General features: G+C 41.1%; 1 protein-coding gene across 1 annotated transcript in view; it reads right to left on the bottom strand.

The window, feature by feature from the left end:
- The window catches only part of MAP4K5 (mitogen-activated protein kinase kinase kinase kinase 5), a 604,667-nt gene extending 594,750 nt beyond the window's left edge, over positions 1 to 9,917 (bottom strand). The window contains exon 1 of the mRNA XM_069208688.1: positions 9,451 to 9,917. Coding sequence (XP_069064789.1) covers positions 9,451 to 9,558 — 108 coding nt within the window. The 5' untranslated portion in view covers positions 9,559 to 9,917. The remainder of the gene's footprint in view (positions 1 to 9,450) is intronic.
- Between the last annotated feature and the right edge of the window lie 16,029 nt (positions 9,918 to 25,946).

Below are 25,946 nucleotides of genomic sequence, written 5' to 3'. Positions count from 1 at the left end.
ATGAGGAGAAACTCCTAATCACAAAAGAGAGCAAAAGTCTCTATAGACCCATATAAGAGTGAAGGGAGCACCTGCACATTAAAATTCCCCTAAGGCAAAGCCTTGAATCATTTTTGCGCCCTTCCGGGCGTTCAGGCGTATTTATGAATGAGGAAACACGCCACGCTGCACAACAGACAAAACTCCGACTGAAAAGGAGTTTGTCTTGCACATGTGCACGTATAGAAATAGAGAGAGGACAAACGTCTCAGTTCAGCGCTCGTCTGGCCTTAACGAGAGACCAGCAATCTCAACAACAACAAAAAATACAGAGCACCCAGAGTGCTCCAAGTAAAACAATTAAGGGAGAAACCCCGATAGCCGATCTGAGGGACAAAACCTCACACTCGAAAAGGCGTGCGAAGCGTGTAGAGAGTGAAATCATTGGAGGATCATTGTGTGAAGCGCCATTCAGAATCCTGCTCCCGCTCCACGGTCGTACAGTTAAATCAATAAAATCACTTAAATGCAGATCGTATTACAGTAAAAAGTGTTGGGTACTTATCTCTGGCTGCCACCAGAAAAGAAAGAGGAAGGACTAAATAGGCAGAGACACTGGGAATGTTGGAATACGTAGTTTTTTTGTATGTTTAACTTGGATTGGCTGCTGTGATTTTCTCAGTAAAGAAAGAGAAAGCATAATCTGAAGCCTCCGGTCCTGCCATGGAATACACAGCTGGACACTACTGATGAAACTGTACAAACCTTCATATATTCTATTCTGAGTTATACATCTCACAAGAAATGACTGACTGACACAGATGCTGCAGTATATTTAGAGGAACGTGTATCTCCAAGGATCAACAAGGAAGATATACAACAATTAGAAGAACCCATCTCGGCGAAGGAAGTAAAGGCAGCCATATCCTCAACAACGGAGAATAAAGCTGCTGGTCCCGATAGCTTCATAATATCAATTTATAAAACATAAAGAGATTTTATCAAACCCAATGACAAAAGTATTTAATCATATCTTGCAGACAGGCAAAATAACAATCAATGTAAGGATCAGTGTTCATTCTAGAATTACAACAAAACAGAAACAAACATTTATATTAATCGTATCACCTTAAAGCTTTGCTAAACCCTGATGCAAACATTTTCAATAGAATTCTGGTTGCAAGGCTAAATAACATTTGGCAATCATTTATCAACCGGGATTTGTAAAATGCATGCAAATATTGGACAACATCGGACTGTCCATCTATGTAATACACCTAGTAGAACAATCAAACACTACAACCATTCTGCTCGCACTTAATGCAAAAAGGAGTTTGTCAGACTCCAATGGAACTACACAGTCAGACAGCTTGACAAGACAGGGTTTGGGCCCCACTTGAGAAAATTAATTTTGGACTCCAACCAATTGCCTAAGATTAAAAAAAAAAAAAAATGGCAGGTTTCAGTCAGAGAATCGCAGTGCGGGGGGGGTAAAGACCCAACACTTTCAGACACCTTTTCTGACCAAACATCATCATACAAAAGGTATCACCAGCCTCTATACTAAACCACAAAACTCTTCATTACCCTCTAAACAAGGGAACAAAGAAGAATGGGGTAGGCATGGAAAGCTCCTTGGAAATGGGGCATTACTTGGGACAGAGATTCCACATCTTCTATCTACACTCAGTTTGTATTAATTTTCTTATAAGTTACACAAGATGGTATTCGACACCAGCAAGGTTGTAGGCTGTGGCTGGTTACTCAAACATACAGTGGAACGGATGTAGTGAGAAGGATAGAATGTTCCATATGTGGTGGTTAGTGTCCTAAGGTGCATAAATTATAGATAAGTGCCGGTCAGACGATGTTGGAAATCACAGAATTAGATCTGAAGGCAGTGCTGCTGGGCAGCAGAGAGGACCAAGAACAGTATCCCACTATGATCCCCGTGGTAAACTAGTGCCACAAATTACTAGCAACCAAATCATTGATAGTGCAATTCTAGAAATTCCCAAACCCACTTCCTGAAAATGTTTGGTGGTCGAAATTAAGGGCCTTTCACACAAAGGAAACATTTACGGTTGTACTTCACAGCTGCATTGCAAAATTTTAGACCATATGGTTGCCCTTCCTTTGCCATGTCGAAAGAAGGGATAATATTGGTTGCCTCTACATGCCCAAGTAATCGATAAATCACAATTATGCCACCCCCAGACAGAAAACAACTAGAACCAGAATGAATCCATCAGATGATCAGTATATATGTGATGTGTACCATAATATGAGGTTAAGTATTAAGTATAGCGGTTATGTTGATCATTGTTACCAAAAGATTATGCTGTGAATATGTGCATTATAAAAATAAAATTACTTCTTATATCTGAAAAGAGATTATTTTATATGGAGAGAAGGGATAGGGTAAGATTAAAACAAGGTTTGAGGTTGTTTGGACGCATTTACCCATCCTTAGCATCAACAGAAGTGGTCAAATGTTTAGCCCAGGTACGCCTCTATGGGTCTGTAACCTTTATCAGGACCTTTTTCGATCAGATCCCTTTCTAATTGTGGTTGTGTTTTTGTAAGTTTATTAACTCATGGTTCTTCGTTATCATTTAGGAGAAAACAAAAACAAGAGAAGATAAAGTACATGGAAAACAGGTACATACAGTTTCTCATTTTGAGGATAGCTCCACCTTGTGCCGATATGTGATACTTTTTGCATGCAGTTATATCCTAATAGTCCATGGTGGGGCTAGCTGCACTCAGCATGTCTTGTGTAGGGATGCATACATTCCTTTTTGTCAGGTAGCACAACGCATTAGCTGTAAAAATCCATAGGTTGGTCCTTGCAAATATAGTATGAAAAGAAGGGGTTGGAGGTTTATGTATAGTTAACAATCCCTGGTGATAAAGGAGATCTGGTGTGGAAGCAAAGCCTTATATAAGTCCCCGAAGGTAAGTGCGTGGAAACTGTGGGTGTCCTACCTGTGCTGAGGGTCACTGCGTAGGGCCCTGTGGGTAAATAAATAGACTGGTCATGTGCCTCCTAACCTGCTGCATGAGGCACATGACCAATCTATGTATCTACATACCAGACCTGCTGCAGGCCCCCTCGAGCTCAGCCTCATCAGGATTCTGCAATACCAGTTTTTCCACAGAATACCAACAGTTTACCTATAAAATATTAAAAAGATTGACAAGGTGATAGGACACCCACTGTTTCCACTAATACAAGGCTTCTAATACAAGGCTCTGTGAGTGAGAGATACCTCAAATACAATAGAGGGAGGTCAACTCAGTTTGATAAACACCATCTTATACCAAGACACAGAAGAGTAAATAGGGACGATTTCTTACCACTAGTTGGACAAGGTAATATTATCTGCCCAGCAGCAGAAAGGAAATTCATCAGAGAACATCCAATTTGGGCCTTCAGCTCTTTTTTATGCAGAGCACTGCCTTCCTCTCAAAGTTGGAGTCTGATGACTGAAAAGAAGAAACAGAAGAAAACCACAATTTCTGCTCACCTTTTCTCTACCTTCACCTCTAAACCCTCTAGGCCTCTAACACTAAAATGCCTCTTTAAAAGAAAGGCAATTTAATTCAAAACGAGGAGCATGTTTCAACTTTACATTAAGCTGCATTCATAACTTTACATTTTAAAAGTGTCAAAAATCAAAATAGGTTATTGTGATGTTGGCCCAAAAACCGGAACAATACCTCCTACAAAAGGAAGTCAATAGGTGTACTCTTGATTCTCAGACAATGCCAAATTAATGTGGGAAAGTATTGGAGGGTGAGTAATGCAACTGTCTCTCAGCAAGAGAGTCTAATGAAGCTCTGATTCATATATTGAACTTAGTGGTTGTGGAAGGCACTGAATAATTTCTTCTTCACAGTACTTGGGGAAAAGGTGTGGTACAAGTGAGGTGAGGTACAAGCAATGCTAGCAGTGTACGAAGTTAATCAAAACAGTCCCTAGATCTGCAGCATGAGGAACCCCTCATTGATAAATCCATGCCACAGGCAGAGTCTTGAAACGGTAGGTTAAACGGAAAAACCTTAGACATGGGACAGTGGATTTTATTAGCTTGAAGCATCTGACTGAATAAGGCGGTGAGGAACGGCTTTAACAAAATGTACATGCGTGACCTAAAAGCATGAACAACTAAGGCAAATCTGTTACCAGGGCATATAAAACCGAGTGGAGTGAAAATGGTAATGTCCTTTTTTCTAAGGCACTGAAAAAAAAAAAAATTCTCAAAACAATTCAAATTCTATTGAATATTAGACAATTATTTTTGCTTTAAAATCATGTGGTTCTATCCTTTAACTACAAAATTGGGGCGCCATTATTCCTAAATGATGGCGAAGGAATTGCTTTTTTAAATGTGAGCTATCATTGAAGTACTAGCTAGCCGTAATAAATGAAGCATTTACTTAAAGCACTAAATTAAGTATTCGGATGTACCAGCTTTTTCAACAGCTGTGATGGTTTGCTTCCCTCTTTTTCAGACGTTGCCACAGGTGCACTAGTCTTGACAAAATAACGAGAAAGATACACATATTTCACCAATAGGTGGCATGTGACCGATTTTAGAACATAAAAAAACGTTATATGCTGGTTCAAAGACTATAGTTTAAGTCTGATAGGCCCATTTCTAAGTATAGTGAAAATGGTTGTATCTTAAGGATTGCTGTTAAAATATAAGTAGGCCAATTGAGGAAAGGCCAAATATCTCAAAAAATGCTCATGAACACAGACTAGCTGTGTCCACCAGAAAACGCAAACACTGCAATACAGCAATCAAAATAATGTCCCAAAACACACTAATAACCCAAAGCAAAGAACTACACATGTACACGAACATGTCAAAAAGCAGGATTCCCCCATTAAAATTAAGTTTACCAAAATAATATCACAACACAAGAAACAACAAAATACAAAACAGATGTCTTTTTATAAGCAAATCCAACTAAGAAAAAAACCTAAACGATGGTATTGGTGAACTTACCGACAAGGCATATTTCAAATTAAAGTGTGACAAGGACTTCAAAAAAAAAAAAAAATAACAAATGCCACATTACCATCATTGCACAAAACATCACAGGATGGCTTTCATATGGGATGCTCACTTTCAACATTAGATAAACTATTCTAATACCATGTTCCCAACAACCCAAACTACAACATGGGGTACGGCAATGGAGCTAACCCAGCAATAAGACCTGAAACCTTATAAAAATGCAGCTCTACTTGTTGCATAGAGTCAAGTAAAACTTGAAGATGACGAGGATAGCAGAAAGGATAAGCGAGTCGCAAAACAACTGTTGCACTCTAGGGTTGCAGAGGCAGGGAATGTACGGAAAGATGCTTTCAAATTCAATGTCAATACCGCTAGCGACATCTTCCCCACACACCAAAGAAAAAAATAAACTTCAAGTCATGAAGACCAAGGTGCTAAGTGCTCTATGCTAGCAGACCTAAGAGCTGCAAAGCAGAGTCACTAAAGACAAAATTATCTTCTCACAGCTTTCTTTTTGACAAGGCTGTACAACAATTCATCAATGTGTTCAAGTCTCAACTGGCAAGAAATGTCACCTCACCCAGACACCATATCAGATTTATCAGACAGACTGGGACAGCTACAATATTAGGGTCTTTGCCTCACAATAAGGGTCATCCACTGCACACATGCCATCAACAGAACAGACATGGGTCGTTTGTCTACTCAATCACAAAGGACAAACCAGCCTCAACGTCCTCTTCTCCCAGGGCCCATATATTGCTGATTCACTTGATACCAATTGTGAAAGGATCTGAATCATGCGTTGCTCCAATAGGTTGGGTGCACGTATCCTGTCCGAGTTGATGATGAGCTTCATATGTGGGGTTGGGTCTGCTGGCAGTGGTGATCAGGTCAACCATCTCAATGTGATTCATTTAAAACAGAAGGGAAGGTTCTAACACTGCCCAGAGTGAAGGTAAGTTGGTAATCATATTGGGACCTGATCAGTTATGGCTTCCGTTGCTGTAGCTCAGCCTGGATCCTCCTTTGTCCAAATTGAGCATGCTTTCCTACATGAGTGATGTGGCTTTCAGTCTGCAGAGTATGCTGTAGCAGACGCATACTTTTGGCTGTACCAGCTTGTTGTTACACTTGATTGTGTGCAATGACTAAAATGCATCCTAGTGCCTATCTGCAGCTGAATGGGAGCTGCTTGAAAGTGTGCCGAGAGAGAAAGGAAGGATAGGGCTGGCGCCTTGCGTGTCCTTGTAGCCATGCTAGTCTTGATCGAATGTAAACAGAAAACAGTGGGAAAGCTCAGAGTACTCTGAAGAACGTAGGCCAAACAAACACATCAACAAAGAGTTTTCTAGAGGGATACATTAAGCCAGCGGTATTCATAATTGGAAGCGCAACTCAATTTGCAATCATGATGTCTTTCGACATTCATACCGCACAATTTCCTAAAGTTTACTGAAAAATTAAAATACAGACTTGAAGGGGGTGCACAATAGTGGGATTTTCAATTGGCTTCTTCAGTGAGTTTTACCAATTTTTCTTAGGTACCACAAGTGTATTGTATTAACAGCATACTATTGGGTTCCTTCAGCACAGCCCCAAGTGTGGGATATATCTTGCAGTCAAGATGATTGATGTATGTTCGATGTGGCCTATATATTTTCACTGTATACAGATACGGTCGCCATGATAAAATTAGACTTCTCTTACTAAGTGTGTGTAAATGGTGTTTTGATTCCACATTGACTTTCCTGATCGTAGTTCTATCGGAGTTTGGTTTCTAGCAGAGCTTGTCATGTTTGCACGGCGATCCCCATATACCATGCAAAGTGTTTGAACGTGTTATTGTATATTTAATGTGAAGGATGTGATTTAGTATCATATGCACATCACTGAGCCGTCCTCATCTGGACTTTTAGTGAACTTCAGCTATAGTACACATTAACTTGAGTGTCAAACGTGTGCCTAATTGACATACTTCTGCTTCTCTATTGTGGCGAACTGGCAAAGTTTATTTACATGAATATAACAGGACCATGTATGCTGTGGCATGACCTTGCTCATATAAACCTTATGTTTTTATTATAAAAATAGATACAGGATTACAAACGTTGTTACGTGAAACTTCTCACAAATATAGCTTGAAAACCTAAACTTTGTTTATCCAGTTATAGCTGTAGCCCCGAGAAATCTGGAAACTGAGGTTTTCCCCCACATTACCCCAACATGGTCGATTCAGCTTGGAATTGTGCTGACTGTACAGATCTAGTACCAATGCAATAACAAACTCTTCATCTTTAACAGCACACGTATACCAATTGTGAAAGTGCTTTTTGAAGTCATCATAAGAATAACTGGAAACTGCCTATGAAAACCACAGCTACAGAGCTTTAGGTCACTAAAACTGTGTAATGTCATTGAGCTACACGGAGAAGATAAGGTCTGGAATTCTGTGGTAACCTGCTGGACTATGAAGAGCAATAAAAAAGCATCTTTTTCCATGAAGGGTGAAACTGTGCTATTCAGTTTACTGTTGTAGTCCATTAACTTTTCTCAAAAATTGCACATCAATCATTACCATCAACAATTAGTGCTCAAACATTTTTTTTTTTTTTTAGAAGTGTCTGAGCAACCTTCCATCCTTTTTATGTAGATGCAAGTATAATTTCATCCAATAAATTCGTTTCTATGAATCACTCCCTGAGAAAAATAATCACACGTTAATAATGATCATAACAGTAGGGTGGAGTAGCACACCATTCAACGAGCCATACATGACACCAATCACACAATGTAAGCTCACGTAAAATACATTTTTTTTATTTAGGCCCAATAACACCATCACTAGCATACACTGCAAAAATTGCCAAAAGTGGGACTCCAGATACTGAGCATGTCTTTAGCTGGTCCCGTGGCTCGCCTAAGAATACCAAGATGTAGAAACAAGGAGTTTAAAACATCCATATCTTAGTGAAACTGTCAACTGAATATTTTATGTCGTTGCCTTCTAAAAATAATTTTAGGGTGTTATTGTGTTTTCTTGAATGAGTGTTTATATTTTTTGCATGTTTATATATTTCCTTGGATGCTTTAGTGCACGTGGTGTGGAAAGCAACGAAAGTAGGATTAATTTACACTTAAACACTGAATGGAAACGTAAGATCCGTGTAAACTAAGGTCAAATGTGCCAAGCTTATCAGAAAAAGAATGCATGCAGTAAACATCGACAAGAAAAGTCAGGAATAAACATTCCTAAAGTAAATTCCCATTAGAGGACAACGGTTCTATTGGTGTATACGAATACTTATTCTGAGATTCCACCTCTACTTTATGGGTCTAAACTCGTCCAACAATGTCAACAATTTGACATAATTACAGAAGGGTTGATAATACAAGGGAGTTCAAATACCTCACTGGATTCTAAATGCCACTTTCATCTGTTCACAGCCAATGCACACTTACACTATGACGGGCACTTTACTTGTACAATGTACAAACAAAATCACTTGAAGGTAAGCAATGAACAGGAGAGGCACCTCAAAGGATAGCTTCATAAGCTTTCAAATAGTCTAGGTCATACTTTTTAACATGCTTGAAAATGCAGTCATGCGCCAATAATGGAAATCTAAAGGAGGAGCATCTAGCAGTTTTGCATTCAAACACCCTGTCGGCAATTTACGAGCACACAAACTAGTCCAGTTATATTAGACTTCAATGCTTATTAAACTTTCCTGACTTTCGTTATTTCTCATCTCTGTTTTTATACTCAAAAGGGTTCATCTGCTAGAAAATAAATGCATAATCTCACATTGACTGCACCAGTCATTTTCTACGGTGGATAATACTTAGCTAACGCACCCCGACGGTTCGTTGTATGCCTCTTCAGAATACAATGAGCTGTTTTTTTGTATTATCGTACTTCTAGTTCTGCGTCACGATGAGAAAACAAAAGTGCAAGGAAGTAATCGAAAACAACAAAAAAGCAAGGTCTAGGTAGTCCTGCACACCTGGCATGCAACTTTCTGAGTCCTCTCCAAAACAGCGCTCGCGGTAAATGTAGCTAGTGCAAAAAATTTACCTGGTCTTTTCTAAATTGTCTTAAGAGACCTTTTAAAGTAAAAGGTGACACATTTTGACAGCCCAAATCGACCACGTGAGGGTACAACAATAGACGCCAACAAAGGGGGACGCCAAAGGAAAAGTGATCACATTTAAACTTGCAAGCGCTGCATCTAAAATATGCAGGCCCTGTGCATCTTGTGCAAAGCCTTCCTCTGACACTCCGCAAGACGTTCTCTACAAAAGTATAGCGCTAGTATAAAAGCTAAACAAACAGCCCGACTTCATGGAGTCTCCAGTCCCATTATACCGGCGGGGTTGACCTCACCATCCTGCCCCCCTAAAAGGACTCTGCATCGGCAGCTGGCAGGATGTCACCCACCTTGTACACATCGCCGTAGGTTCCGCTGCCCACCCTCTGGATGAGCTCGAAGTCCTGCTGCGGGTTCCTCCGGAGGATGTCAGCACTCGGCCGCCCCAGCCCGTCCATGCCCTGCGCAGCGATGCCCCAGCTGGGAGAAATCCGTTCGGTACCTCTGGCTCCGGATCACTACCGGCCACTGGACACAAACGCGTCTCTGAGGCGACGAAGTTTCGATGCAGTCAGAGCGGAGCCTGCCCGGCAGCCGGATTGGTGAAAACTTCTGGAACTCTGTCTGCCGTTGCCAGGGCTCGGACAATGTCCGTTGCGGGGCTTTGTCTGCGGTCCCCGCAACTTTCTCAAGAGAGACACCGGCACTTTGGCATAGCGCAGACAGCTGTGCCCAACTGTGCCAGGAAACGTCACACGCACGGCACCCTGCACGCGCCCTGCTCACTGACACCCAAGAAAACCATCTTCCGTTTCTACTCAGGCGTTTCTGTCAGAACTTTCACTGAAAACAAACAAAGGACAAGCACGTCCGAAACCTAAGAACTAGCACGACAGCCATTTTGATGTAGGCTGAAATCTGCTTTATCTACAAAATACTAGGACCACTTTGTTACACATTTGTTAAAATAATACATGTAGACATTAAATTACCGCTTTACGTCTTCAGATAATCCAATGTTGAAGAACATGGATACTAAATATTTGTAGAAGACACATTGCCACAATTTTTTAACAGAGGCAAAGACAATAAGGATGTGCGGTTCTAATTAATATTACGGTTCATTCAGGGGGCGTGTTTCTTAAGGATTATAGTTCTCGTGCAGTTATTCAGTAAGGTTGGCAGCTCAAATGACTGCGTAGTCCGTTTTCTATTTCAGTACGCCACATTCCTCTCATTGTGAAATCCTCGTGGCCCCAAGTCAACAAGTTGTCTCTAGCTAAAACAGTTTTAAAGCACAAAAGAGCAAAACATTGCAACCTGTACTTGTTGCAGAACAACGAACAAAACGTCTGTTACATTTTGAACTCTCATTTGCTGACGGTTTTGTCATAGGGATTGACTTACTACACATAAAACAATCATTGGCAAAAAAAAAACACACACAAAAAAACAAGCATTTGCAAAGCTACTCAGTCTCGCCTATACATGTTGGCAATGTGTTTTTGCCATCTTGTACACCAATGTGGCTGCTTTTCAGCATGGCTAAAAGTTAGTGGTGTGGAGTACCCTAGAGTGGAGTTGGGGGAGTGTCGTAGACTGGATATTTTGGAATAGAGTGGAGTAAAGTGTTGTAGAGTTGAGTCCAGGGGAGTAAAGTTCAGTGGTTAAGGGCAAAGCGTCATAGAGTGCAGTGTCATAGAGTGGAATGACATAAAGTGAAGTGACAGAGTGGAATTGGGTGGAGTTGGAGAGAATTGAGGTAGTGGGTTGGATTGGAGTAGATTGGGGTGGATTAGATTGGATTGGAGTGTGGTGAATTGCAATAGGGTGAGGTGGATTAGATTGGGGTGGTTTAGAGTGGGGTAGATTGGATTAGTTTGGGGTGGGTGTACTGGATTTGAGTGATAGGACTGGGATGGGGGATTGGGATGGGGTGGATTGGCTTGGACTAGGTTTGGAGTGGGGTGAATTAGAGTGGAGTGGAGATTATGTTAGAAGTGGGGTAGATTTGAGTGTGGTAGATTAGAGTGGGGCAGATTGTTTTGGAATAGAGTGAGGTGGGTTGGAGGGGCAGATTAGAGTGGGGCAGATTGCCTTTGTTTGCAATGGGGCAGATTGGAGTGGGATGGATTGGAGTAGGGCAGATTTTTCTGGATTGGAGTGGGACAGATTGCAGTGTGGGGGATTAGAGTGGGGCAGATTGTTTTGGATTGGAGTGGGGCAGATCGGAGTGGGGCAGATTGAAGTGGGTCAGCACGGAGTGGGGCAGATTGTTTTGGAATGCGCTGGCGAAGATTCTTTTGGATTGTGGCAGATTATTTTGGACTGGAGTGGGGTGGATTGTTTTGGATTTGAGTGGGACAGATTAGAGTGGGTCAGATTGTTTTGGAATGAATTGGGGCAGATTGGAATGGGGCAGATTGTTTTGGAGTGAGGCATATTGTTTTGGATTGGAGTAGGGCAGATTGGAGTGTGGAAAATTGGAGTGGGGCAGTTTGTTTTGCATAGGAGTTGAGGAAGATTGTTTTTGATTGGAGTAGGGCGGATTGTAGTGTGGTGGGGTTTGATGATTGGAGTGTGGTGGATTGGTGTGGATTGGGGCAGTAGGGTGGATTGAAGTGGGGCGGATTGGACTGGTCTGGGGTGGATTGGGTTGATTGGGGTGAGGTGGGGTAGATTCCCGTGGATTGGAGTGGGACAGATTGGTGTGGGGGTGGACTGGAGTGTACGGCATGATTATGGGTTAAAGCATCATTTAAGAAATTACACAAGACAAACAATGTCACTTTGCAATATTTAGAACAATACTCATCTTTTGAGAACATCGCCCACAAGCAAAAACAAAATAAAACATGAGTGCAAAGTGAGAAAAGAACACTTGACAAAATAAAAGAAAGTTAACCATAGAAAATACATTTTTGGAATTGTGTTTGTCCTGCAGGGCACAATTTTGCCAGTCACATGCCTACTGTTTGCATGGTACTAAAAGTTAAAAAGAACAAAATAGTACCTCTATCACAAAGGGAGCAGTGGACAAGAAATTATTAATTTGAATCAATCAGTGCTTGTTCCCTGCTCCAGATGGAGGAACGGAAATTACACTAGATCTGCAGTGATGAGTTATAAGGCTGTAAAGAAGAATGCCAAGCAAGCAACAAATGGTAAGCAACCAGAGGGCTCCAAGCCTTTATTGTTAACAACAGTGTCTTGCAAGTGAGACGCATGGTTAGCCCATGCCCGCGCAGGCTGCACCATAAAAAGGTATGACGCTGGCTTACAGCGCTACAGATTTGCCAGCGCTTGGTTTGTTTTGTCATAGTTTTTGTAGAACTTTATTTCTGGTGGAGCTGCTGGGCCCAGTTCTTTCTCAGTTTCTCAATGCAAAGAACAGACCAGAGGCCTGTAATAATTATAATAATGGAGCAGGGAGTCAACTGCCCTCAGCCTGGAAATGGGCCTGGTTCTTCTGGGCCAAAAATGATCAGTTCTGAGATTTTTTGGACTCAAGAATTCCAGGCCAGAATTACCCCTCATAGTGACATTCTGTGACTCATAAAGAAGACCATAGTGTCTGAGATCTTGTGAGATAAGGCCGGCTGGGAACAGTCTGGAATGAGTGTGGTAAAGGTGACATTACAGCGGATTAAATGACAGTCTAGAAACACCAGTATGGGAAGTGTGTGATTAAGGTGATGCCACAGCGTGTCAAGTAACACTCTCATATATCCCAACGTGAAGAGACTTTATTTTCTGTGAGGTAAGATCATCACATGACACTGACGTAGCGCTTTTGGCATCTGCTCTCTACTCGGTGCTTGAACCCAGTTGTCGGTTGTTTCTGAGAAGGAAGACAGAAACTGACACCGGCTGCCACATGTCGAGGTATCTGTACTGCTTCCTGCTTTGGCGACGTGCCATCCCTTCCAAGCCAGCACCCTTGAGCAATTGTGTGCAGAATTAATCCAGCCAGGTGAGGGAAGACATTAGCCCGTAGTTTTAAATGGAAAGATCACCAAAATAGAGCATCATCGCTCCTTTTAATCAGATTGAGCCCCTATGTAGACACAGAAAGAAATAGTTGTCGCCTTTCCCATGAAAAATATCTGTAATTTGCTGGTACGTGAAAAGGACTTCTTGTAAAGCCCTCTTTAATACGCTATTCTTATTTTTGTTTGTTTATGTCTATTTCTGTCGGATGATGTCCACTAACACCATTTAGGAAATGTCATTATAGTGTTACATACCATGTTTTTGTAATTTGACTTATTAGATATTGTTTATTTCTAAAGTGAAGATATATTAACTATTTGGGTGTGCTCCACTGTTTTGCTTTTTATTTCTACAACGCCCTTTGGCGGTCGCAAAAAAGCGAACATCGCTGTTTGCGACTGCAAAATTGGCAAGTATGATGCACCACCCCTATTTTGCGAGTTGGTACGCAATTACCGACTCCCAAAATAGGGATTGCGACTCGCAATTTCAAATTGGTGTTAACCCATACGCAAAGGGGAAGGGGTCCCCAGGAGTCCCCTTCCCCTTTCTGAATGGCAGCAAAAATATTTTTTCAGAGCAGACAGTGGTCGCACGGACCACTGCCTACTCTGAAAAAAAGTAAAAAAAAACACTTTTCATTGTTCTTTTTGAAATGCATCCCCTTTTTCTTTAAGGAAAAGGGGCTACATTTTAAAAAAAATGCTTTATTGAAAAGCAGTCACAGACATGGTGGTTTGCCATCCCCAGCAGGCCACCATCCCTGTGAGTGCTGGCCATTGCCAAGGGTTTGCAGATTGCAACCTACCTCATGAATATTGATGAGGTAGTTCATTTGGGACCCCACTGGGAATCACTGAATATGTCTGAGACACAGTACATTTAATTTTGCGTGTCTCTAATTGCAAGTTGCAAAAATCGCAAAATGAAATGGCCATACATATGGCCCCTTGTTCCTAGGAGCATGTTGGTATAGAAGTTGTTGAAGGGAGTGGGTATTCAAGGTTTACTCCTGTGTCTCCAAATAATAGAGTCAGGGGTTTAGTTCAGGTTGGTAACATTCATGGTTGTAATTTGTGTTAATATCGCTCTCCAGAAAGTTTGTACCCTTCCACATGTTCACTGTGTGTGTCATTGTACTGCTTTCCCAGGACCCTCACCAAGGGGTATTGGGGCACCGAACATTGTATGGAGCCTTGTAGGAATTAAGTAGCACCTCATTAGGATTTTGCAACCATTTTCTTGATGTTGGGTTCAAATTGATGAAGTGGCTCCGTTGTCCAGACATTTTACCAAGAGCTAGCGCTAAGGTTCAGTCCAAATTCAGTCTCCGATTTCGTTGTGTATTTGGGTTTAGAGGATGGCTTCAGGTTTCCTAGGAGTGTATATAAACATACTTTTGCAATTATTTGTGTTCGTCATCTATAGTACTTAACATTGTAATATTTGCACTGTTTTTCTTTCCCTCTGCTCTATCCAGCAGATCATTTATTTATGTCTGTAAGAGTCGCTTAGCTGCTGTTGCCTTTTTAGTTAGCATGAAGCTATAGTTCTAGGTTGCCCCTTTTCAAATAGATCTTTTAGCAATGCCTACATTCGACAAAGGATTCGATATAGCTATTTTGTGAATCCCCTGTCTCTTTATCCTGGGATAAAATCAGGCTTGTTCATTATGGGTGACACTGGTGAGGAAAACGTTGTCTCTCCTTCTCTCCTAACTAAAGTGTTCCCATTTTGTTGTGTAAAGAAGTAGATTGTAATACGTTTTCCACTCCCCTTATTCAAGGTGGTGCAGAATATTCTCGTTCCACTTTTACCCAGAAGATTTGATTCTGAGGTTTCATGAGATCAACTAAGGATCTCAAATGTACGTATTAAAGGTAGTGATTTACATGGGGAAATGCTGGTCCCCCTTCATATTAATCCTGTTAGAGTGGTGACTTGGTGACTCTGCATGCTCTTCCATCAAATAGGAAAGCAAGTAGTTTCACTTGGATACACATTAAGACCTCAATGTCAGGATAAGTGGTAGGAGTTATGAGTGATATAGTAGCTGGGGGAGAAAATTATTTTTTTATGCACACTATGCAACCAAACTATGACATTTCTAGTTTGCCCTAGCAGTGCAGGTCCTCAATAAACTGTCCAAGAGTGGAGGGAGGTTAACATCATGTAGATGCACTAGGTTCATTGGCATTTTGACTCCTAGGTAGTCCAGGAGGCATGTAGCTAAAGTGAAACCACAAGTTTGCATCATTTCAGCAAGAGCAAGGAGGTTCTGAATGACATCTTGGCCAACAAACTTTGAAAAATGTATTTTAAATCCTGGTAGGTGCGTGGAGCTTTTTAATTCTTGGGTAGTGTTAGTAAGGATCGTTTAGAGTTTGGCAATGAAGCATAATATGTCATCTGCTAAAGTACAGCTTTAAAGGTAGACCTTCTCACCTTCACTCCTCTGATCACAGGGTTGGTGTTTATTTTTTACACTAGGGTTTCCAAGGCAAATATAGTTGGAGACAAAGGGCGTCCTTCCCTCGTTCTCCTAGTTAGTGTTATGTATGTTGCGGATGTTTGTGGTATTAACCTTGATTGTGGGGGAAGGATGTATAAAGTTTGCCAGCCAGGATTTATGAATGTTTGGACTGAGGCTGTTTAAAAAAAAAAAAAACTTTAGGAATCTGTAATAAATTCTATCAAACACATTGCATCAGGGCAGAGAAGGAGCATCCATGATTTTTCATTAGCGGTGGTACCACTAAGATGTTCATTGCTTGTCTATGTTTTATCAGTGTCTATGTTTAGTGCAAATCCCTAAGCATTACATCCTGTGGAAGGCTCGACCTTACAATAAACCTCCCCTCAGCTCGTTTAGGGCTCCATGGACTCCTCTTTTCTACTGAGCGCCAACTCTATTTGTATGATCCAGAGCTCTCAAAAGTATATCTTGTTTTTATTAAGCCAAAGGGTATGCATTCTTATAAAGTCACTTTTGTCATCGTTCACTAGAGGTACTGATGTGTTTTAAAGTGATGTGGTGCTTGCTTGTGGGGTTCAATGGGGTGCCTTCAATAGTCTTTCCCTTTAGGGCTAATTGGCAGATGGTTCCCTGCTCAGGCTTCGGTGGCCCTTTTTTTTTTCTGGTGCTTAATACTTCCTGATAGCAGGATTCCTCCATCAGCACTGGCCCGGATCCATCTGGGGCAAGCAACTCTGTTCTCCACATAACTATTGGAGAGTAATCGCAAACAATCTCAGTATTTATGATCTAAGGTTCCTACATAGGTCCCAGGTCCCACAGATCCATAGTCAAATCTTATGTGCAATGCTGAAAGACCTCTTGCTCAGCTTCGGTGGTCTCTTTTGCTGGGTGATGCAACAATCATTTTGAATTCCTGAGCTCATCAGGGGTAGTGATTGCCAGGCCAAATTACTATCTTTGGTGTCTGTTGGCTGAACCCAGATTCATCATCTTGTGTGATCTTTTATTTCATTTATTTTCCGCTTATATGGTTACTTTGCTTATGTTGAATCTGCCAGTTTTCAGGTCTGATCGACAGAGCTCAGCTGGGGCACATCCTTTCTCGACCCTTGCCTTGGATGTACACCCCGCATGATGTGTCTTTGTGATTGGTCAGGTGATGTCTGAATGCCTGCATGAAGCCTATATGTGTCAGGTGAGAACTGAAGTTTGGTGAGTTAATAACTAAGACACAGTGTGTCCTTCCTGAGAAGGCCCAGGACTGGGCAGCACCCCAAACCATGACCAAGACAGACTCCAGGCGTGCCTAAAAAGTAAACAGGGTAGTACCTCATTTTTGTGTCTTGCTACGGTTGTATGACCGAATATCATGAGCAACAATACTGTGACACCAGAATATCATGTAAAAAATATTGTCTACAAAAATACTGAGTTTACATATTTTGGGTCCTATTCACAAAGGTAAGCCTAGACCTGATGTCTAACTTTAAACCTAAAGCCTTAGTTCAGAACTGAATTTTAACATTAGAACTGAAGTCTAAGTTTAGAACTGAAGCCTAACTTTAGACTTGAAGTCTAGCTTTAGATTTGAAGTCTAGGTTTAGATCTGAGGTCTAACTTTAGACCTGGATTTTAACTTTAGATCTGAATTCTAAGTTTACACCTACATTCTAACTTTAGACCTGAATTTTAAGTTTAGACCCTAAGCCTACCTTTAGACCTGAAGTCTAAGTTTGGACTTCCAGTCTAAGTTTAGGTTTGTGAATTGGGCCCTGTGTATTTAAACTACCGAAATATAATTTCAAAAGTATTATGGAACAGAATATCATCAAAAAAGGTAAAAAGTATATAAGAATGTTAATATATAGCATTATAAGTATGTTGTTTAAAATAGTAAACTAAAAAGTAATATTATAATTAAAAATAAATAGTTTTAACAAGTAATATGTATACATTTTAAAAAAAAATTAAAAACATATTTAAACAGTAAAAAAATATTAATATAAACAAATTAACAAACATAAATTAACAATAACATATCACAATTGATTAAAAATTAAATTAACATTCATAAAAACTAAAATTGAAATAAAAAATGACATATTTGTAAAAAAAGATTATAAATGTTAAAGAAACAAATACAAAATATTTACCAAATAAAAACATTAAAAATAAACAACAATAGCAAAAGTGGTGGACTTCTTAAGAGTCAGATTAATGAAACTAGGTCCAATTTAAGCAAAAGAAGGAAAAGTGCTGGAATTTGGAGGGGGTTAGATTTACTATCCCCACTCCAACTTAAGCAAAATCAGGGAAAGTGTTAGACTTTTACAGGGTTCAGTTTACTATTCCCACTCCAGTGTAATCAAAAACAGGACAAGTGCTGAACTTTGTAGAAGTTACATTTATTACTCTCACTACAACATAAGCAAAAGTAGGGAAAGTGTTGATTCTTGGAGGAGTTAGATTTATCCACACCAAATTAATTACAATCAGGGAAATTGTTGGACTTTTGAGGGGTTGCATTTACTATTCCCAACCCAATGTAAGCAAAATCAGGGAAAAGGATTGGTTTTTGCATGGTTAGATTTACTATTCCCACTCCAATGTAACCAAAAGCAGGGAAAGTGCTGAATTTTGTAGGGGTTTTCCCACTCCAACATAAGCAAAAGCAGGAAAAGTGGTGATCTTTGGAGGAGTTAGACTTATCCACTCTAACATAAGCAAAATCAGGGAAAGTGTTGTACTTTTGAAGGGTTACATGTACAACTCCCACCCCAATGTAAGCAAAATTAGGGAAAGTGTTGGACTTTGGAGGGCTTACATTTGTGTTCCGGCTCCAACCGAAGCAACGGTAAGCAAAATGTTGGACTTTGGAGGGGTTAGACTTACTACTTCTACTCCAACGTAAGCAAAAAAAGGAAATGTGTTGGACTTTGGAGGGATCAGATTTACTATAAACACTCCAATCTCATCAACAGTAGGGAACGTTTTGGACTTTGGAATGGTTTAATTTACCAACTCTGCTCCAATCTAAACAAAAGTAGGCGAAGTGTTGGACTTTGGAGAGGTTACATTTACTATTCCCATTACAATCTAAGCAACAACATGAAAAGTGTTGGATTTTGGAGGGGTTATATTTACTTTCTACTCCATCATAAGCGAAAACATGGAAATTGTTGGAGTTAGGAATGGTTACCATTCTATATTCCAATCATTTGTAAATACACATTTAAATATGTAACAACATTACATTAGCAACATTAACTAAAGAAAGATACAGAATATACATTATTGAAATGAAATGTGAATAAAATAATTCAACAAATAAAAAAAGAAAAGTAATACTTCCCTCCCTACTACCCAAATAAAAAACACAACCACCAAAAATTATAATAAATTATAAATACAACTATGTTAACATTAAATATGTAAATATTAGTTAAATAAAACCCAAGTAAAACTAATAATAAATATAAAAACATTTTACAGGTCTTATTAAATATGCCAATTAGTCAATTAACAATCAATTCAGAAAGCTATAGAACAAATAATGGATTAAAAATGTAAATACTTACCTATTAAAATGTATTTACCATAATAACTTAAGTTGTTTAAAAACATTATAATTTAAATAATTTACCACCCTGTTCCCCTACAAGCACAACTGACATCTAAAATAGAAATTACTGATTGAACTATACAAAAATAAACTTTACATTAAAAAATCACAAAACCTCTAGTTGACCTAGCTTAACTATCTAAACATTGCATTATTGACACTCCAGCAGCTCCACCGAGCCGGCAGACTCTCCCAGGCCCACTGAGCACTTTGTTCATTAACGAAGGCAGACTTCTTCCACGTGGTTTGTTCATACCCAAGACAGATCCTCTTTTGGTTGGCAATCAGGAGGAAACTCTCTGCAATTCTGGGCCGCCGGCTGGACCTCACCCCTAGGGTTGCTGGAAGACATGGGTGGGCATAGGATGGAGCACACTTTTATCGGGGTGGCTACACTTGTGTCTAAACATGATATTGCCCACAAATGGAGGTCCCTGTCTCCCCCATTGATGGTGGAGTGGAGGAGAGAGGCAAATTGTGCCCACCAGGAATGACCCACATATGAGGCTCAGGGCTGCCCCCTCTAACACGAGAAGATTTGAGGCAGGTGGTGGGCTTACTACAGACTGCATTTAGGGGTCAACTGATTGTCATCTTGTATTGTATATTAGTGTGTCTGCTTGGTAGACGGTGGTATATTTGTCTCTTGGTTGTTGCTGCAAAATCAATAAAATTGGTCGTCCAAAAATCATAAAACATGCTTAAATAATCCAAATAACAATTCATACATTTACATAATTAATCATCAATTGAATATTTACCAATTATGAGTCCAGAGCGCCCAAAAACAGTTTAGATCAAAAACAATTTGATTCCATAATATCACTTGGACGTCCATATGTATGGAAAAACATATATTTGTTAACATTCGCAAGCTTTAGCAAAAATATAAGTGTAAATGTAACAAAAGTACAAGAAATATAATATCTCTTTTAAAATGCCTTATCCACTGGCATGATGTCCATGCATCCAAGAATCAAGTCCATACAACCTTTAAGGTCTTCAATTGCAGTTATTATCCAGATCTTATACCAAGCCAAATTGGAATGGAGAACCCGCAGCCGACATGTGTTTCGTCTCTATAATAAAGACTTCTTCAGGGCTCAAAACACAGTTCTCAATGATACCATCAATAATCATCATATACAAATGAATATAAAAAAGAGAAATAGAAACCAACCCCTAAAACATTGTCTATTTGGCAATCGGGTGCATGGTGTCTTCGAGTTTGTGGAAATAACGCAACAGAGGAACGCAAACCTTTATCAATGGGTTATATGTTTGTCTCATTCTTGCAACTTAATTGCTATGGTCACACTTACTGTTGGGCTAGATACTTCTACATACTCAACAGTGATACATGGTCCAATCATATGATGATATGATGGTCCTATGATATTTAAATATTCCACTGCTCTTTCTGCCGATTCCTCTATAATAAATAAGTGAGCACAGGAATGTTTGGGTAACAGTGGTGCAAAAGCACTTTAGTTTTCGGGGTTTTTCTTGCAAAAGAGTTAAGATTGGTTTCAATGGCCAGTGCAGAAAACAACATAAAGATATAAAATATAAAGGTACACTATATGAGTTGTGAGAAACAGCGGAGGAGTATGTAAAAAATATGCTTTATTTGTTGATAAGAGCATGCATTTACAACTAATGCTAGAAAATGGTTTGTACTAGGATGGAGAAAAAAACAAAGGGCCTTATTACAACCTTGACGGAGGGGTTTCCTCCCTCACAACTGTTACGGATATCCCGTCTGCCGTATTATGATCCCATTATATTCAGTGGAGATAGTAATACAGCGGACGGGATATCCGTCACATTTGTGACAGAGGAAACCCATCCCTCAAGCTCGTAATAATTCCCAAAGTTATAAAACAAAAAAATCCACTGCTTTACATAATTTCCTAAAATTATATTCTTCAATGACACTCTTCATGCTAATGAATTATAACCCCAAGAATTTATGTTAAAAGTTGTTTAAATACACTTTTTTCAAATTTGTCTCTACCTGATCAGTTCTGGGCCAAAAGGACACATGTTCATAAATCATTTTGCCTGGGCTCCAAATGTCAATTTTTTACAGTGGAATGTTGTTTAGTGAACTAGATGTAGGGCATCTGAAAACAGAATGTCAAAAGTAACCCACAATAACAAAGCCCAATGGCCTCCTGCACACAACCTTTTTTAGTTCGCACCCTACCAGACAGTTTGCTAAAGATATCTTGGGGACTTTCAGTAAGTTGAACTAGAAATGCAGTCCTTTCGTTGATAACAATTGCCTTAGTGGTTTATATACAACAATACAAAAGATTTTATAGTTTCAGTTAATTAAAATCATAACAATTTCAGAGGTTAAAACTAAAGACCATTACTATTTACAAACATCATAAAAGTTCATCCGAGAAGGAAGTATCAACAGGCCATTCAGCTAGCTTCCTACTAACATACCTCTCAGAGCATATTAATGAATTAAAACTTGTCCCATGTTTGTGAAAAATAGATTAAAATGATACATCCAGAGAGAGCCTAAAAGAGATTATTGCTGGTGGGATATGTAGATCCTTTTCAAATTTTATACGTTTACAAATAAAACAGACTGCTGTAAGATTAAAAGGTGTGCTACCATGGACCGTCCTCGCACAACAGTTAATCACCATAATAATTAGTGATCAGAGGACCCAGTCCAACTTTGTAAAATTCAAGTGTCCAGTGCCATGCGCAAATTTTGTGCAAAATATGCCTGACCACTGTGGTCGATTTTATTACGTTTTTGTGACACTGGGCTTTTCACTTAGGGCCATTGCCAAGAATTTAACCAATTTGCAGTTTAGCTGCGGGTTGCTGGGGTTAAGGCATGATATTATGGATTCCCTGCACTTACGGATACCTCTGTTATTAAAGTTTCTCTTTAGTAGTTGCGACCTAAGCTTACTCAGCTGAGGACAGATACAAATCAAATGAATAAGGTCCTCTTTTTCCTATTTGCAGCGCCTGCATGATGTCGGACCAGAATATTTCCATGCTGGCTTATTTGCTAGGGTCAGTATATTGCCCATGTGTTGAGTCATAAGACTACATTTGATGTGTGCTGGAAATGGAATTGGCAAGTAAGGTGCTGGGACAGCATATTATAATGTTTGATTACCATCCATGCATGCAAGCGGGTAAAGTTGTGCTGGAGATTAATTCTGGGGTAGACTGAACACTTGTCTGTAGATGGTAATCTGCATTTTGTCCACTATTGATGCATACAGCCCTCTCATCGCTACCCTCACATAAGTGATGGTTGTTAATAACTTGGGGATGATAACTGTTAAAAGATGGCCAATCCAATTTTATTGCCAGGGTGATAAAGGCGTGGATTAGTGCGGACCCCTTCTTCTCAATGTATTGTTTTTGCTGTGCAAATGTTCCTCTTGAATAGCGGTATAGCCCCATACATTTGTAGTTAGTTATTGCCTCTATGTGGACATCATTTAGAACTATCAGGGCAGCATTCCCAGGTCTGTTGCAGATAGACGTTGTTTTAGTTTTGGTCACGTTTATCTCCAGGTAACTGGTTCTTGCATGGTATGCAAGGACCTTCAATGAATTTTGTAGATCTACTTTGGTTAGACTAAATACCACAATGTCGTCTGCATATAATTGGTGGGTAAGGTGAAGGTGGCCCAGGCAGGGGGGTTGTTTGAGATGGGGTCGGGGTTCAATTTCCCTGATCCAGAGTAGGTGAAAAGTCTGACATAGCCAGATTTAAAATATGGGGCGCTAGCACACACCTCTGTTTTAAACCTTGAGGAGTTAGAATCTTTCTGGATATACTTGTGCCATCGTCAATTTGTATTTGGACCCAGGTTTCTCAATACAGTGATTGAATCGCTTTTAGCAGAGTATCTGAAAGCTTGTTCCACAGTAACTCCCTGTTTACACAATCGAAGGCGGCTTTGAAATCTATGAAGCGGAGGTGGAGTTTTTCCTTCAGCTGCTTACAATATTTACATTGATCAATCAGGAGGGCAGTGGCTAATATATTTATTGTATTACTGTAGCCGGGCGCCTCCGGACGCCGCGGCTTCGTCAGAGAAGACGGACGCCGACGGATACCCCGGGGGCATCCCAGGAACTCCTGACGTGATGACGTCTAACGTCATCCGTCAGGAAGAAATACGCAAACTAGAAGACGGACAAGGAACGGAGAGAAGAGAAGAGAGAGACGCCGACACCGCGAGGAGGACCTCCGAACACCGCAACCCCCTGCATCCGGAGGATAACCCTGCCGCGAGAGAAGGAAGACGTACAAAGAACGGAGCACCCAGGACGCCTCCCGCCCCTGTACAAGACAAGTCGGGAGACTGCCTGCAAGCCGGCCGCGTCCCTGGAGGGGCGTGGCCCGACCAGGTACGGACGTACCAAGGGTGGGATTGGGGCTACGGGTGGCTGACTGGGCGAAAGGACAACCAGGAGAGGGAGTTAAGGTCCTGCAAAGAGGGGGAGGTGGTATAAATGGGACCCCAGACCCTGCCTATAACTACAACCACGACCTAACCCAGAACCAGCAAGGAAAGCTAAGAGAAAGGGGTCACCCAGGAGGACACTATAAGGAACTAAGAGGCATAGCTTCACCTATCCCCCCCCCCACTTCCTCGTCCCTCACTTCCTACTAACCATAAAAGAAACAGGAGATAAATTATATTCCCCACTTACCTGTACCTTGTTTTTCTTTCTTCTTTATTTTGGGGAATCCGGTCCCACTGATCGCCGGGGGAACAAGGTCTCCCTCCACACCGGACCACGCCATTCCCGGAACTCTCGACCCTGAAGAAAGGGGATTCATATTGGTTTTCTGGACTCTGACAACACCCAAAGCTTTGCGAGACGAGCTAGTGTCCCCTCCGAGCAGATAGAAATAAAAACACTAACCCCTTAAAACCCTGAGTCTGTCGCCTTCTTCCAATATCCTGTCGACTCGGATAAAGAACCCGTTACAGTGGTGTCAGAAGTGGGATATTGGAATTGGCGACAAGGGCTTCCAGAAAAATGGAGGAACAGTGTAGCATGTCTGATATGATGCAACAGTTGGCCTCAGGACAAAGACACCTACAATTAGTGTGGGAAGAGCAACAAAAAGAGGCTAAGTTGGAAAGAGAGGCACTACAAAGCGCACTTAAAAGCCAGGCTACTATAATGGCCAACAACCAGTTGGTTCATGAAACCGCCATTAAAAATCTCACGGATACAATAGCCGCTACTCGCGTGCACCCAAATGTGCCTAGTTCAGTCCTACAACGATATCAAGAAGGTGAAGACCCCGATGCCTTTTTCACCAATTTTGAACGAGTTGCGACTTCCGCTACCTGGCCACCGGAGCGCTGGGGCCAATATATCGCCCCCTTATTAACGGGAACACTCCAAGCCGCGTATCAGGCGGTAAACCCCGGGGGAACAACCCCATATAAGGATATTAAAAAGAGCATCTTGGAACGGGTGGGATTTGACTCTGAACATTATCGTGTCCGATTTAGAAAGGCTAAATGGGGACCCTCCGAAAATCCCCGGGCTCTATACTTTAGGATTAAAGATCTGGGTCTCAAGTGGTTGGGGCCCATAGGGACTAATCGGGAAGACATTATTGAGATTGTGCTCTTAGAACAATACCTAGACGCTCTACCGCCTTCTACGCGTAACTGGATCAAGCAACATCCAAACCCGGATACCAACACCACCATCGAGCTAGCCTGTGCTTTTCATCGCTCCCTCGAATTCAAAGTCACACCACCTCGATCCACGCCTAGTCCCCTGCGTCAAGGTTCTGGGATATCTTCATCAGCGGGCCGAAGAATTAATGAGGAAATAGGGAAGCCACGGGGTCTTGAAAGGCCATACATACAACAACCTCAGTGTTTCAGCTGCGGAGAATGGGGTCACATCGCTCGCGGTTGCCCCCTGAAAACAGAGAAACCTGAACCCATGGAAATAGGGGTCACGAGGGGAAGGGTCTTTTACACTGGGAGAAGGGCAACCCCTTACAAAAAGACACTGCTTATCAATGGGAAACCCACGGTTGCCCTTATTGACTCAGGGTGTAGCCAGTCAGTAGTCAGGGCTGATTTAATTAATAAGAGTCTCCACACGTCAGGACTTACGGTATCAATCTGCTGTATTCACGGCGAAACCAGAGAATACCCCCTGATCTGGACAACCCTCATCTGGGAAGGAAAAGAAAACCCCATAAGGGTGGGGTTAGTAGAGCAGCTGGTTGAAGAGGCCATTATAGGAACTGACTTTTCGGAGTTTTCCAAACTCTTGGAGAGTGTTCGCCCGGCCGAAGAACCGAGTACCTGGTGGAAGGATGCTCCTTTTTCCAGCAGTCCTCTGTCACCTCCGACGGTGCGACCCAAACTCTCCCGGAAGGAAAAAAGAAGGATCAAGAAAACCTACAACTCAGACAACCCCAGTCCCGCGAGGGTAATTACAGAGGTTTTTGCCCTTACTACTCTTCCCCCCTTCCGGACCTCTCAAAGAGAAGACCCCAGTCTAATTCACGCCTGGGGAAACGCACGACCACGGACCCCACAAGACAAGGGTCCCTCGTTCACTGTAATTAAGGATCTTTTATATCGAGTCACTAATCAGAACCAAGAAGAAAAAAAGCAGTTGATAGTTCCCGAACCTTACAGACAACAAGTCCTACACTTAGCGCACAGCCAGCCAGGGGGTGGCCATTATGGAAGGGAGAAAACAGAAGA

Source organism: Pleurodeles waltl, chromosome 9 (genome assembly GCF_031143425.1).
Source record: "Pleurodeles waltl isolate 20211129_DDA chromosome 9, aPleWal1.hap1.20221129, whole genome shotgun sequence".
Classification (NCBI taxonomy): domain Eukaryota; kingdom Metazoa; phylum Chordata; class Amphibia; order Caudata; family Salamandridae; genus Pleurodeles; species Pleurodeles waltl.
The sequence above is the reverse complement of the archived record's forward strand: the minus strand, read 5'-3'. Positions and strand labels throughout refer to the sequence as shown.